General features: G+C 31.0%; 1 protein-coding gene and 1 long non-coding RNA gene across 3 annotated transcripts; one reads left to right on the top strand and one right to left on the bottom strand.

Moving 5' to 3' along the window:
* Positions 1-8,650: 8,650 nt before the first annotated feature.
* LOC139431113 (uncharacterized) lies at positions 8,651-10,368 on the top strand. 2 transcript variants are annotated; one of them, XR_011641417.1, is made up of 3 exons: positions 8,651-8,939; positions 8,997-9,470; positions 9,524-10,368. It is a non-coding gene; the product is annotated as an uncharacterized lncRNA (long non-coding RNA). The 2 variants fall into 2 exon arrangements; XR_011641416.1 differs by lacking the exon at positions 8,651-8,939 and having other exon boundaries at positions 8,968-9,470.
* Positions 10,369-10,737: 369 nt separating this feature from the next.
* Positions 10,738-15,374, bottom strand: LOC139431257 (toll-like receptor 3). The gene is made up of 2 exons (XM_071198899.1): positions 15,281-15,374; positions 10,738-12,740 (listed from the first exon to the last, which is right to left on the bottom strand). The coding sequence occupies exons 1-2, from the start codon at positions 15,372-15,374 to the stop codon at positions 10,738-10,740; spliced, it is 2,097 nt and encodes a 698-aa protein (XP_071055000.1).
* Between the last annotated feature and the right edge of the window lie 363 nt (positions 15,375-15,737).

Genomic DNA, 15,737 nt, shown 5'->3' with positions numbered 1-15,737 from the left:
ACATCTATTATATGGTATATTGTAACGTTAAGAGGATAACCTATTAGCAAAAACAACGAATACCATTTTATTCAGCCATCGTTTAAAATTTTTGTATGTTTGTTACATCAAAATTTCTATTTTTTTATATAGTTTTTAGTGATGCATTTAGTTTTTTCAAAAAATGTCGCGTAACGTTTCTAAAATCACGTTTTAAAAAATTTTTAAAAACGGAATGCATCACGAGGTAGTGGAATGTAAAGTAAATCATATTTAAAGAGTTCAATTTTTTTATTAAATGCAGCAAATTTAAATAAAATGGGTTTAAAACGTGTAGTCCGTTTTGATTGCTTGTGGAGTATAAATACGGCAACATCGCAAATATTGCTCCGTCCCAAACATTGCCCGAGACATAGTGGAGCTCGGTATTCTCAGTAACCGAGACGTCGGCGTAGTGTCTCCCAAGAAAAACAAACCTGAAGCGATTAATATTTTCGGATAGATCAAAAAATTTGTATATCATTAATTTAAACTTAAACATTTAATTTACGTAGAATGCAAAACAATGTCTAAATGTGGCAATACATTTTTAATAATGAGAATATTTGCACAATTATCTGATCATCTACTATTAGATTAATTATTAAAATAAATACAAAATAAAAATATAAGGAAGCACCAAAGGTATATTTTAAAATAAATAATACAATATAAATAATAAAAAAATATATTAACTCATAAAAAACTAAAAATTTTCTTAATAACAATTTTTAAATTTTTTCAAACATTTTCTGATATAAGGGTACTAAAATTTTACATCATCGTAAAGAGAAAAACAATCTCTATCAAATGAGCCTAACGAAAGGGTACATTGCCATTTAAAAAAATTCAAGTGTTATTCATTGCTCATTTGTTTTCTGAAATATAAACAATTGAATGTTGTCTTATTATGGCAAATAAAATATTAAACAACTTTTGTATAAAATGTGTTTTTATAAAGTCAACATTTACCGAGATATATACTATATTCCATAAATAATGGTGTTTATATATGGGTCACAAAATATATGGTGTTTCTGTAAGTGGTGGCATAATTTCAACCACATATACTGCTAGAGCAAAAATTATGACAGCTAGTCTAAACATTTTTAATCTTTAAATACAGGTTGATTTATTAGCTCACCATCAAACTTTGACATATGATAGCTAATCCAATTACAAAAAAAAATGTTAATGAACATATATCCTATTTCAATTATTTACGAAATTATAACACTTTAAAGTTTTCTGCAGCGAATTTATTAATAGTCAGTAAAATCAAACATTCAACAAAAACAAAGTTGTCATTGTAATATATCAGTTTGGTGTAAGGTTTAATTATTACATACAAGAAGAAACTCAAAATGTACGTTTATAGCACTGAAGAGTATTATGCTGATATAATTTTCGTGTATTTTTTTTGCAATTGAAACGGTCGACAATCAGTATCAGAATATCAAGAAAGATTTCCACAGCATCATTTGCCATATTATTCAGTTTTTAGCGATTCTTTCAGAAGACTTTGAGAAACAGGTAATCCTATTCGACCGCATGTAGTTAATGTAGCGGACGAAGAAGCTGTAATTAATGCTGTCATTGATAATCCTTCCATTAGCACTCGAAGAATAGCACACAACATACATGTAAGTCAACATTTTGCATGGCGCGTATTGAATCGACAAGTCCTTCATCCGTATCGTAAACAGAACGTTCAAGCTCTACAGCCAGGAGATAATCAGCATGTTATTGTAGTAACATGCCCAAAATAATGACTTCATTTCAAATGATCGCTGGACAGATGAATCATGTTTTACACGAGATGGTATAAATAATTACCATAATGAACATATCTGGGCATTACAAAATCTGCATGCGATTAGACCAAGGAAATTTCAACAACGTTTCAGCATCAACGTTTGGGGTGGATTATTTAACAACAATTTACTAGGTTTGCATGTACTTGATGGACGTTTGAACGCTGTAAACTACAGATTTTTTTGAACAACACACTTTTTGATTTACTTGAAGATATACCTCTTAATGTATGTAATTCAAAATATGTGGTACCAGCACGATGATGCCCCCCTCATCGCGGAAGAGTAGTTGTCGAGTGGTTAAATAAATATTTTCCAAACAAGTGGATTGGTAATGGTCCATTTGCTTGGCCACCTAGATCCCCCGACCTTAATCCATTGGATTTCTACTTATTGGGTCATATGATACAAATTGTGTATCAAGTGGAAATTAACACACGAAAACAGTCATTAAACAGAATACAAATGGCTGCTACTGGAACAAGAAATCAACCAGACATTTTAATTCGGCTGAAGAACTCTTTAATTCGTCATTGTGAAGCATGTATTCCTTCTTCAGAAGGAGTCTATTTTGAACAATATTTGTAATATTTATGTGTTTTAAAAATAATGTAGCAGTTAATTATGATATAAAAATGAAAACTTTAAAGTGTTATAATTTCGTAATTAATTAAAATAGGACATATGTTCATTAACATTTTTTTTTGTAATTGGATTAGCTATCATATGTCAAAGTTTGATGGTGAGCTGATAAATCACCCTGTATAAATCAATAAATGGCTAAGGTATAGATTATCTGTAATAATTTCAATGATTTGTCATATACAGATAAAATTTGGTATACTGTGCAATTTTATAATGAGGAATCTGATAAGATCGGCATCCACCAACATCCCTTTTCGTGAAAATATATAATTTTAACTAACAATTGATAATAATGAAATACTAGCAATAACAGCTATGTTCCAAAAAGCGGCCCGACTCGTATTCAAATGCATTCAACTAAGAATAAAATCAACGTCGCTGATTGTCGGGGAATTACCCGACAATCGGACAGTCCTGGTCGTCATCGGCCTGGCGCGCCAGCCCGATCGAGTACACGTGGAGCGGTGTTGCCGCATTAAGCGTGTTCACGAGGGAATCTCGTTTCGAATTTTTCGCCAGCTAGGTAGGCCTCTTAAGACCGTGTTCTTAAAATTTAAATTAGTTTTAATAATTGAAAAATAATAATAATCTGTAGCGTGCTGTGACAGCAGTTCCATTAAAAAAAATAAAAATTAACTTCATTTGTTATTTTTATATTTTAATACAATTGTTTTTGTAAACAAAAAATAACAATATTAGTTAATGATTTTCTTTCCATTTTATATTCAATGTAAAAAAACACAGCGATTTTAATAATAATAATAATAATAGGACGTTATTTCCCACAGGTACCACCCAGTTACAGGAAAAAAAAAATTATAACATCACAATATTTAAATTAACTAAATGAAAAAGATATAGCTATAAGCAAAAATATAAACTAATATAACCTAATAAACTAATAGTAACCATAACTACTAACAATCAACTGCATGTCGAAATGATCCAAAGTTACCGTAACCACCGTGTTCAAGGAATCAAAAAACATATCGCAATGCGGCGAAACCTGATTGCCGTAATTGGACATTAACGAGACAGATTTTCGTAAAGTGTTACTATTACTACGGCAATTATAGAACGTGAGGGGGCAGCGTGCGTTGAGACGCGGTACAAGAAAGGATAACCTTTCCAACAACCTTTTGCACTTCAAACGGATTATATTTTAGTTATTTCTTTCTACCGGTTTCGCTACATTACTCGTACCATCATCAGATTACCTGGATAGATATAAAACATTTTTACAAATTTAAATTAATTAAATTATTTTTTTTTTATTTTTACGATAGTCACATTACATTATTCATTTGGAATTTTCAGAGATAAAAAATGAATTACATTTAACATATTAAACAAATCAAAACTTGCGTCAAATGTCACAAAAGATTTTAAAAATAGACGATGTTGAGCATTTTTCTTCATTTGTTTCTAATTTTTTAATGTGTTGAGGTTGAAATTTATGTTTACCAAAATTAGAGTTGTGCTTTATTTTATGTTCTCTAATTCGTAATCTGAGGGCTCTGCATATCTCCCTAATATAGGTGGCAAGACAAGTTTCACATTTCAACTCGTATACCCCATTATCATCCAATTTGTTTATTCTGTCTTTGTTATTTATGAGTAGGTTGTCTATGGTCTTGTTGGGTTTATCCGAAATTTGAATATCGTACTGTTTCATAGTTTGGTTTATTTTGTTATTCATATTTCCCTGGTACGTAATGGACCTGTAGTTTTTGGTTTTCTGTGTCTGCTGAGTTTTCAGTTGGGTACTATTAATTAGGTTTTGTTTATTCTGATATTTGTATACAAGTTTATCTATTATTCTCCTTGGAAAGGCATTATTTTTAGCGATATGTTTTATTATTTCAATCTCTCTGTTAAATTTTTCGTTACTTAAATTTGTATTCAAGGCCCTATAGATATATAATTTGAACGCTGCCATTTTGTGAGTTATATTGTGGAAGGAGTCGTATGGGATCGTAATGTCAGTTTGAGTGGGTTTTCTATACACTTCGAATTGGATATTTTGATTTATTTTGTTTATTGTAAAATCAAGAAAATTTATTTTATTGTCGGTTTCAAGTTCTAACGTAAATTGAATTTTCCTGTGCAGTGTGTTAATATACTGATGTATACCGTCAATAACTTCTTTATTGTTGCCATAATAAAATATTATTGACAAAAGGGTTTTTTTCATTCATTATTTCTTTTTCTATATTATGCACAGCATATGTCACAAACTAGCTCTCGAGAACTTCTCGTTTCCCGTAGTGGGTTTCCTAGCTAGGTCCACGGAGCGGCTCGCGTACCCAACTGTCCACGCACTACCCTTTTCTTGATAGCTAGCAATGACTAAGTTAGGGTTTGGCACACTGCATTCGATCACTTGAAAGCGAACGGTAGTAATTTGGAATTAAGAATAAAAATAGATTGAAAGAAAACGAAATTTCACTGCTAAAGAATAAATTTACTTTATTTTTGAAAAAGAACGTATTATATTATATAAAAAAACAATTGAACAAAGATTTTAAAAAGTAAAAATTATACGACGTAATCTATTCAACAATTTAGCTTTGATACATTTACTCTCATTACGAAATTTGCTGAGGTGGTTAGCAGGTTTAATGAGAAATCAGATGTTATAAGATTTTAATAACGCTCACCCATTTGTTAAAATAAAATATTCAAAGAAGAAAAAGAATCCCATACAACGAATTTTATAACTAAATTGTTATAAGTTCAAATCGCACGTCTCGAATTTAAAACACACCAAAAACTTTAATTTCCCGGTTTCGCCCGATGCTTTTCTGTTCCAATCCCGTAACCGACTCCCTGATTTTTTCTTCATTTCTTCCCTGCTCCATCTACTCTAACTGCCACCTCGACACATTCCTGCCAGAACCGCCTACGTAGTATTTAGTCTGGACCCTCGGTTCTCAAGACGCAACTTCGTAATTAAATTACAAAGTTCTGTCTTTACAATGGTTCTTACTGTTTACTACAATGTATTGCGTTTTATTTTTTAATCGCTTTCGAATCCCAAAATGAGGTTTGTTACACACAATTGTATACACAATTATATGTACCTAGTAAATACATACTAATTAGTTACTTATTTTTAACACCAAATTAAACTAGATAATGTTTTGCAGCTTTTCCCAATGGTCCAGTCTGCTTACCATCATATTTTCAGCGTTTTAAGACCAAAACACAAAAACGCGCACACTGTGATATGCAGAACACACGTTTAGGGTATTATTGTTTTTGTTATAATTCCGCACTATTGCTCGCATTTGTATCGACTAGGGCACTAGGTCACTAAATCGAACGGCTGCATCCTCTGAAGGCGACGCAGGACATTCTCGTTGTCGAAAAGCTGGATGGTCTCGATGTTGGGATGATCGTGCATTCTCATCTCATGTTTAGATGCGAATGATGCAATTTCAATATAGCAAGTGTTTCTTATATACCATGGTGCATTCACTATGCACCTTAGTACTTTGTTCTGGAATCTTTGAATCAGACTTGCATTTGTCTTGCAGGTACAACCCCACAGTTGGATTCCGTATGTCCATTTTGGTTTTAATACTTGCTTGTATATTAGCAACTTGTTACTTAGTGATAGAGTTGATTTTCTGCCAATATAGGTGTCTAAATTTTATATCAAGTTCCTTACGTTTTCTTTTTTACGTGAGCTTTCTATTTCAGTTTGGCATCCAGCGTCATACCAAGATATTTTGCGCTGTCGGCGTAAGGAACAGCGTTGTCATTTATGTGTGACGATTTATTTGTATTTAGTTTTATTAGCCATCGATTGGTCCAGTTTTCTATTGAATTTAAGGCCAATTGTAACTTATTTGCTGCAACTACTTCATTTTCTGCAACAGCCAAGATCGCTGTGTCATCTGCGAATGTAGCTGTTAAATTTGAATATGAAAATAAAACGAAATATGTGAACTTCGCACTTGCAAAAATTATTTAATTTTAATCGGGACAGTTAAAGCATCTGACCAGGTATACGCCGCACTAAAAGTATCAAAAACTTTTTTAGTGTGATTAGTTAATACATTTAAAATGGTGTTACGATTTGAAAAAGCTATTTTAATATTGTAATTAGAAAATATTTTGTGAAATTTGGCTGTTAAAGCATTAAATTGTAGAGGTTCTAAATCAAAGAATCAGTGTTATGTTTTGTGAATAAAGGATCTTTTTGTAGATACGTAATGAAGTGTATGGAATGGTGGTAGAAATGGAGGAAGGCTTTCTGTAGATATTATACTCAATGTAGCCATTATCATTTTTAATTAAAGTTAGATCTAAAAAGTTGATATTATTTTTATCTATCTCTGTAGTAAATTTAAGGTTGTTATGTAAATTATTGATGTAAGAGCGAAAATCATTAAGTTCATTAATATCACCATTCCACACACAAAAAACGTCATCAACATACCTATTCCAAGAAATAATATGTCTATAAAAAGGATTAATTTGGTTAATGATATGGTTATTTTCAATATTATCTAGAAAAATTTCCGCTAAGATTGTCGGGCCAATGGCATCCCCATTGGGAGACCATCTGAGAGAGAATAATATTCATTATTAAAGCAGCAGTAATTTTGTGAAACAATATGTTTTATGATAGTATTAAAATCTGTAATATTATTTTTGTTATCAAAATTTGAATTAAATAAATTAGAAACTATTGTAAGGGTGTAATCAAGTGGAACACTTGGGTAAAGATTAGTTACATCAAAAGATACTAGCAAACAATTATTAATATTAATATTTTTGGTTAGATTTATAACTGATTTGAATTTTTAACAGAAAAAGCAGATGTGAAATGAATTTCTTTAAAAATATTAGACATAAAATTGATAAGTTTTCGTGAAGGTGAATTTCCAAAGTTTGTAATAGGCCTGATGGGCATACCTTCCTTATGCAATTTTGGTAAGGAGGAAATTGACGGTAAATTAGGCTTGACATCCATAAAGTAAGTAGTTTGAAATTTTCTATCAGCGTTATTGAAATATGGCGTATACCTAGTCAGAGTCTCTTTACACTTATTAATTACATCTTGAGTGTTCTTAATCATTTTATCTAATGGATTAAAATTTATCTTTTTATAATTATTCTCCAGTAAAAAATCAAGAGTTTTCTGTACATATATATGTCTATCTAATATGACAATGCCCGCTCCCTTATCAGCCCTGACAAAAACAGCATTATTAAGTTTCAGTTTTTGTTTTATTGATTTGATACATTTCCAGTTATTTAAATTATTTTTGTCCTTTGTTAATTATTTTAGTTTTGTTATTATTATTTAGGAAATGTATCAAATCACTCTTAATCTCATTGTAACAAGAACAATTTTTAATCATGACATCTAAATCAATCGCTATATCAATTAATTCATCAGAAACCCTATCAATAGTGTGAAGAGCTAGTTGGGTTTGAAAATAAGGTAAGAGTTCTTACGGATAAGCTTAACCATCGCCTCCTCGGAAAGTGGACAAGTGAGTCTACCGAATAAACCTAACATATTGGCGACGTAGATTGCAATAGGCTTTCGCTCACCCTGGGTTCTGTAACGTATCTCATCTAATAATTGTTCGTTGTAGTCAGAAGGTAAAAATTCCCCCCTCAATAACACCTCTAATTCTCCCCACGAGCTAACTCAATCGGCCTAGAAACGGAAGCAATGGCCTTCGTTAAATTATCTTTCAGAGACAAAGCCTCACGGAGAACAACGGCACGGTCCTCACTCATAATCCTTATTCGCCTCAAAACATACCAAATCTTAGTCTCAACCTTCTTAGCATTCCTAGATCGAAATTCATCCAACATCGCGGTAATTTCGGCTAGTTACACCTTGAATTTGTATTGTCCGTAATGTTCATTAAATAAAAATTTTTTTTAAATAAAAGTTATTTATTTTGTCACGGAGAATAGCATAGCGATGAAAAAATATATGTATCAATTAAAAAAAACTTACTTAACAATTGAAAGACATAGATGGCGTTTCTAAAATATAACGAATACCATACAGAATATTTTCCCCCTTCATATGATGAAAGTTTTATTTGAAACTTTTTTTGATAAAAATGATGGTATATGAGTTATAAGGTCGTCTCAATTTAAATGTGTGACGCCAAACTTTACTAAACCGATTTTTTTTTTTAAATTTAACAAAATAAAGAACGATAACAAATTTTTCGACAAGGACAAAACTAGTTTTACCACCCTGATGTACGCGAGTCCTCGACCGGCTCAGTGAAGAAGGGAGGGGTATTTATATGGCGCCACACAGTTAATCCCGCGTACAACACGAACTGTGACGTGGTATGATGGAATATGGTGATATAAACATATAACACAACAAAACATAAACGCTCAACAAAATAGATTTTGAGTTACACACAATATTTATTAAAAAAAAAATTCCGAAGAAAAAAAAAAAAAATATAGGTAAGTAAAATAAAGAAAAAAAATCAATAACAAAATTATAAATCAGTGAACTTCTAGGTTAAATCAACAAAGAAAACGAAAATTATATTGATGTTTGCGAGTTTTTCAAAACTAAAAGGAATTACTCAAATAAAATAAAAAAAAATATATCAAGAAAGATGGAAATTAAAAATTAACACGCGTCTGACTCCGTATGGTTGAGCTCAACGTGAAATCGAGAATTAAAAATAAAAAAAAAAATTAACGCCAAAAATAGAATAAAAAAAAAATCACTCGCCAAACAAGAATTCACAATAATCAATTCAAATGATATATATAAAAAAAATTGAAGTTCAGATGAAATCTTCTTTCAGAAAAAAATCAAGGATTTTCTTAAGGAAAATCAAATACAAAAAAAAATATGTTATAGATAAATTCTTCAGTAACCAAAATAATAGTATGTTGTTCTATCTGACCTTTACTCCAAGTCTTGATCACCGGTCCAAACAAAAAAAAATATCTTCAGCAACAAATTCTGGTGATTCAGGAAAGGTAAGGTTTATTCTTTGTTTCTCTCCAAAAAAAAAGATAGTTATAATCCTTAGGACGTAAAGAAAATTATCCAAGGACACTGGTTCCAGATTATTAAAAAAAAATGTTCCGAAAGAGATGCCAAAGGTTGCTCCCCTCAATAAAACCTGGATATAGAAATAAAACAAATGAAACGTGGAAATATTAGATTTAAGAATTTTTCTGTTAGTAGCATAGTTTTTCTGTTTAAGTAGTTAGAACGATTTTTTTTTAAAGTAGTTAGTTTCTTTTTTTTTTTTTTTTGAAAAGTAGTGAGTAGATTGTTTGTTAAAAAAAATGAAAGAGGAAAAAAAAAATATAAAAGGGTGGAAGAAAAAGCCAAAAATATTTAATAAAGACCTTACGAAAATGCTTACCTCTGATGTTCGAGGTTTAACCAGAAGACAGAAGAAACTTTAAAGAAATACGTTGAAATCCGGAATCTCCGTACAATTTGGTAAAAGAAAGACACTTTTCCAAAATTTTATTTCGAGTGATGAATCCCACAAAAATGGATTAGAAAAATTTTTCACCAACAAACCAAAAATGGCGAACCAATCAAACTTTCTTAAACACTCGAAAACACGTATATTCTGGTAATATAGCAAGAACAGAGAGAGACCGAGAAGAAACTGGAACCGTCTTTTATACCCAAAAATTCGGAAATATCAAAAAAAAAAATTACGTCTGCGCAAGATCATGTACTTACGACACCCTCTCAAAAGCAAAGGAAGAATTTGTAGTATGATAGGAATTGAAAGGGATTAACAACAGGGATACTCAGAATCTGTTGCTGAAAAAGATAAAAAAAAATAACAAATGTTAATAATAAACAAAATGTAAACAAAGTAAATACAAATAAAAATAATAAATTTCCGAATGTATGCAACTCACAACCTATAACAGATAAACAAGTCACCCACACATAACATAAAAATTTCGGAACGTAACAAATGCCTCACCCGGTATATTTAAGAATAGAATACACGAAATATAATTAAACACAGCATGCAATATGCAATAAATTATTGCTTTTATTTAACAAAAGTTATTACAATTTATCATATCAATTAATTTCTTTTGGGTTATTTAATCCCGGTCTTAAAGCATTTCTCAATTTCTCCCAAAACTGTTTTTGTTTATTTTCCTCAGGATCCCATTGCAAAAGAATTCTAGTCTTCATAAGATATTTCATCATCGGACTTATGCTACAACCCGAAATATTTCCCAATTGAATCATAACCAACAATCAATCGTTTACACATTCTCCACAGTCATTTTCAAGAAATAACCTATGATTTTCAGCAACTGCAGCTTCCCAAGCAGACCATTCCGAGTTAATATAAGAATTGCTGATTATGAACAAGGTTTTTCTGCTTGTTGCAGCCCATTTCAAAACTGATTCAAACACATTTGTTTGACTCTCAAAATCTCTACCGTATACGCATAATTTGAGAAATGGGTCATAACTTTCCAACATATTTACTAACCTAATAACAAAATTTCTGTCCTCGTCGCTATAAGAAACTATTGCGTCGTATATATAATTAATGCGACGTTGGATGAAATCGCGTTTTTTGTTTAATTGGTTTTTTCGTGACAAAGATAGTTTTAATAAAAAAATCCAATAACGAATGTGTGATCGATAGTTATAAGAAACAAGTGAAATTGTGAGGAGAACAAATCCACATATTAATAAAGGCGCTGTGTGTCTCAAAACTTTTATGATCCTTTCTCTGCTGCACCGTTCCAAATTACTCAGGTAATATTCGACAATTGTTTTGTCAGTTTCTGGTGATACACAAAAGGAATTTGTTTGATTTAAAATGCTTAAAATGTGATTGATTCTTCCATCTGTTAAGGAATTTTTTATTTGGATTAATTGATCACATTCACAATGAAATGGATTATTGGAAACGTCAACTACTTTCAAATCAGCAATATCTTGTAACATAGCTTTCGTTAAATGTGTGAATGGATTTCGGGAAATTATTAAATTTTTCACCGCGGTGTTAATAAATAACCGTTCTTGCCAAGTTTGTAATTGATTATTAGCCAAATCTAAGACTTTTATTTTGCTCATTGAAATCATGAAATCTTGGGGTATTTCAACAAGAAAATTATTTCGGAGATTTAAAGTTTGTAAAGATGCCAAATTTTCAAAGATGTCGTTGCTGGGAAAAAATTTAATGTTACACTTTTCTAGGGATAAATATTTTAATTTAATTAATCCGGTAAAGGTATTTTTAACCCAAGATATTTGTGGGAAATCGTTGCCGCCTAAATCCAAATATTCCAAGTTTCTCAATTCTTTAAAAGAATTATTTGATATTAACAAGATGTTTGTTTGGAAAAGATTTAATTTTTTCAGGTTGGGGAGTCCGTGTAAACTGCGATTATAAATTCTTATAATGTTGTTATAACTTAAATCAAGAATTTTCAATGAAGTCATGTTATCAAATTTGAAACTAAAACAAGACGATTCTGGTTTTGTGTTTCTAGAAATATCCAATATCTCTAATGTTCCTATTGACACCCCCAGCGGTATTGTATCCATTTTATTTTCTTTTAAATGTAATTGTTTTAAATTAGGAAAATTAATTAAAGCATTTTCTTTAATATCAGTAATCTTAGATTCTTCTAAGATTAAGGTGTTAATGTTAGGCATTTTAGGAAACGTATCCTTCTCGATTATATCAAATTGATTCCCGTTTAAAATTAGTTCGGTTATCATCGTATTTCCTATTACATTAAAAAGTTGACGAGGTACTCGCGTTTTATTACCCCACAATTTTAATTTTAACGACATCAAAGGAATCTTATTTTTATAAATTTTTTGTAAAACCTCAATCACGTTTGGTTCATCCACCAAAGTATCGCTAACACTTAAATTTCTTAAATCTTTTATAATAATAAACGCATCCGGGTGAATATAATTAATTTGGGAACCATCAAAAAAAATATTTCTCACTTTGCTTCCGGGTAAATAAGCGAAATCATCTTCTTCAACTCTTGGGCAGTGTAGTTCCGTTAAAATAATCGTCGTTAACATCGGCATAAACGAAGCTTTTAAAGCCGTTGAAAAATCTTTGATTTCATTAAATCCATTGTTAGATAATTGTAACGATACTAAACCATATAGTCCTCTAAAAACATCTTCATTCAAACTCATTAATTGTGGGTTAAAAGAAATCGATAAAGTTGCTAATTTATTTAATTTTTTAAAAGTTCCAGGTTTAATCGTTTTTAACGCTATGTTATTTTCAATGTGTAATTTAGTTGTGTGATAAATTTTCAAAATCTCCTGGTAAGAAATCCCTAATTCCGGATTCGCTTATTTTGAAGCATTTAACCGATGTTTGAAAGTATTTCGGAAAATTTTGGCAGCGGAAGTTGTAACATATCGCGTACGAACCTACATATTCTCTACATTTACATTGATCATTATAAAAATTTCTTTGTTTCATTATGCCTTCATCTGAACCGCACGATGTACCCAAATGAATTAACAATGGTAAAATTAATATTGTTAGAAACAGCATATTTTATCTGAAACAAAAAGTATTATTTTTATTGAAACGTTAATGGTGAAATAATTAGCTAATAATTTTATACACTTTATATTGCGTATATTGCGTGATGTAAACTAATTTCAATAAAAAAATAAATATATTTTATTATCACTGTATTAGATATTAGTATTGGATAAGGAATTTGTAATACATTCTTTATGCAATGCTAATAGACAACTCAGATTCTTTAATTGTGATAACGCTTTATGAGTTTCTTAATTGATTCATTCAATTATATACACCGGGTGAAGCATTTAAATTGGGACAATTTAATAACTTGTAAACCATTAATTTTATCGAAAAAAGTTTTGGATAAAAGTTTCGTCATATAACGGAAGAAATCATTCTGTATTTTTCATTGCCTTTTAGAACCGCTATCAATGTCTTTCAATTGTTAAGTAAGTTTTTCAACTGAATACATATATATTTTTGATAAGTATGACAAAATAGATAACTTTTATTGGAAAAAAAATATTTAATGCATATTACGCATAATAAAAAAATAATGTGCAACCTGGAGACACATAGGTGTACCCACTGCAGAGAGACTACAAATGTGTATCGAAGCAAACGGATATCACTTTGAGTACTTATTACGTTGGCATACGTTATTTTTAAGTGTAGCACATTTGCTGTTTGTTTAAATTAATTATTTGACATTTTTATCCACAAAATGCACAACATAATGCACATACGCTAAATAAAAAGATATATGTATCAATTTAAAAAAATTTATTTAACAAATGAAAGACTAGAAGCTTCTAAAATGCAATAAAAACATACAGAATATTCTTCCCGTTTCACAAGATGAAATTTTATCTGAAACTTTTTTCAATAAAATTGATGGTTTATGAGTTATAAGGTCGTTACAATTTAAATTCCTCACTCGGCATATGTATATATCGAAGGTTTATATACAAAGATAATTTTTTACTTACACAAAATAATGAAATATCCAAATATCTTTTTGTATTTATAAAGAAAAACGACTGTGTTGTTCGCCGGTCACTTACTATTTGTGCTTCTTGCTTACTTACTGACGCTTTTCGAAACTTTTCGTAAGTTTGCGTTTATGTCAAAGCTGTACAAGTCATGCGCGTTGACGACATATTAACTCTTCGTCAAATTTGCTTTGAAATATTGATGAATTCGTAATGTTACAAGATCAGCGCATGGAGGTACATGTTACTAAATTCCTGATCGAAATTTTCAATTGAACCATATCAACCTAATAAATACGGAAGAAGAACTGAAAGCTAGTGGACTCAACTAAGCAACTCCAAGAGGTGGAAGAACAATTTAGAGGACTGCGCGCCGTGCATTATCGGCATTGCAATAATCTTTGTTTGCTTAATTGTTGTAGGGGTTGTAAGTTATCTGATCTACCGAAGAAAGAAAAGGTCCAAGAGAGGAAAAGAAGAATAAATAGCAGAGAAGTCTGAAGTAAGATCTCGACACACTTGACTGAGGTCTTCTCACTAAGGAGGGAGAAGTTACACGATTTGAGACACAAGTTCCCAGAGGAATTCCTGAGAGCTGTTATCAACTTGAGAAGCAGATATAGAACACCGCGAATGCACCATATGAATTTAATTTTTATTGGTGCAATTCGCGAAGATTATTACAAATCCATCTCTTTGTGATAATCAAACGCGAAGTTTTATTGTAATTAATTATAAGTTAACAGTAAAGTTTCTTATTTATTTTAATATTAATTTATTTGTTTGTTTTAATTTCAATGTTATTGTAATAACTTTTGTGCTTAAATAAACTTTTTAAAAACAACGCGATTACACAACTTTTTAAATACCGCGATTAAAACCGAATTCGAAGTTGAACATTGTACGTATGAAATACCTACATATTTGCAGTTCACAACATTTCTGGAAAGTCAAGCTAAAGCCTTGGACTCTGTTAAGCTTACTTCATCAAACTCCAAAAATATTAAACTTAATCTCACTCGTCAATCCAAGTCTAATTCAGCAAGCTTCGCCACTAAAACAAAATCTAACCCAAGTCATTTTAATTGTCCTTGTTTGTTCCATGTTCACAATTTATACAAGTGTTCAAAGTTTCATGGCAGAACACCCGCACAACGATTTGAATTTGTCACTAAGACCAATCTTTGCAAAAACTGTTTAGGCTGTCGACATTCCACCAGTAAATGTAATTCCTTGAATATTTGTCGTATCTGTAATAAACGTCAAAACACTTTATTACATCTGAATAACCCAATGAATGAGAACAATTTAACACCTAACATGCCATCACATTCCCCATCGAATACAGCTGTTGGATTTGCGTTAAATTCCATGATGACCGTATTACTTCCTGTCGCTGAGTTGGAGGTCCGCGACCGTTTTGGAACATTTCACAAAGTTCGAGCACTCACTGATTCCTGCAGCATGGTAAACTTTATTACTGAACGCCTGCCAAGTTCTGTCACTGAAAGTTCTGTCACTACTGAAGTATTGAATAGCATGAGTTCCAATTGTAATGGAGGTTCTATCGCCTGCGCCATCAAACTCTGCAACACTTGAAGAGCTCATTTTGGAATTTTCAGCGATAATTAGCCCTAAAATTTGTTCCAATCAACCCGATTGAACCTAGTAGCGATTGAAATATTAAACTATCCACATCTACGTCAAGAAGACCTTTATATTGCGTAAATTTCGAT

The sequence above is a fragment of the Onthophagus taurus genome, chromosome 8 (assembly GCF_036711975.1).
Source record: "Onthophagus taurus isolate NC chromosome 8, IU_Otau_3.0, whole genome shotgun sequence".
Taxonomy (NCBI): domain Eukaryota; kingdom Metazoa; phylum Arthropoda; class Insecta; order Coleoptera; family Scarabaeidae; genus Onthophagus; species Onthophagus taurus.
The sequence above is the reverse complement of the archived record's forward strand: the minus strand, read 5'-3'. Positions and strand labels throughout refer to the sequence as shown.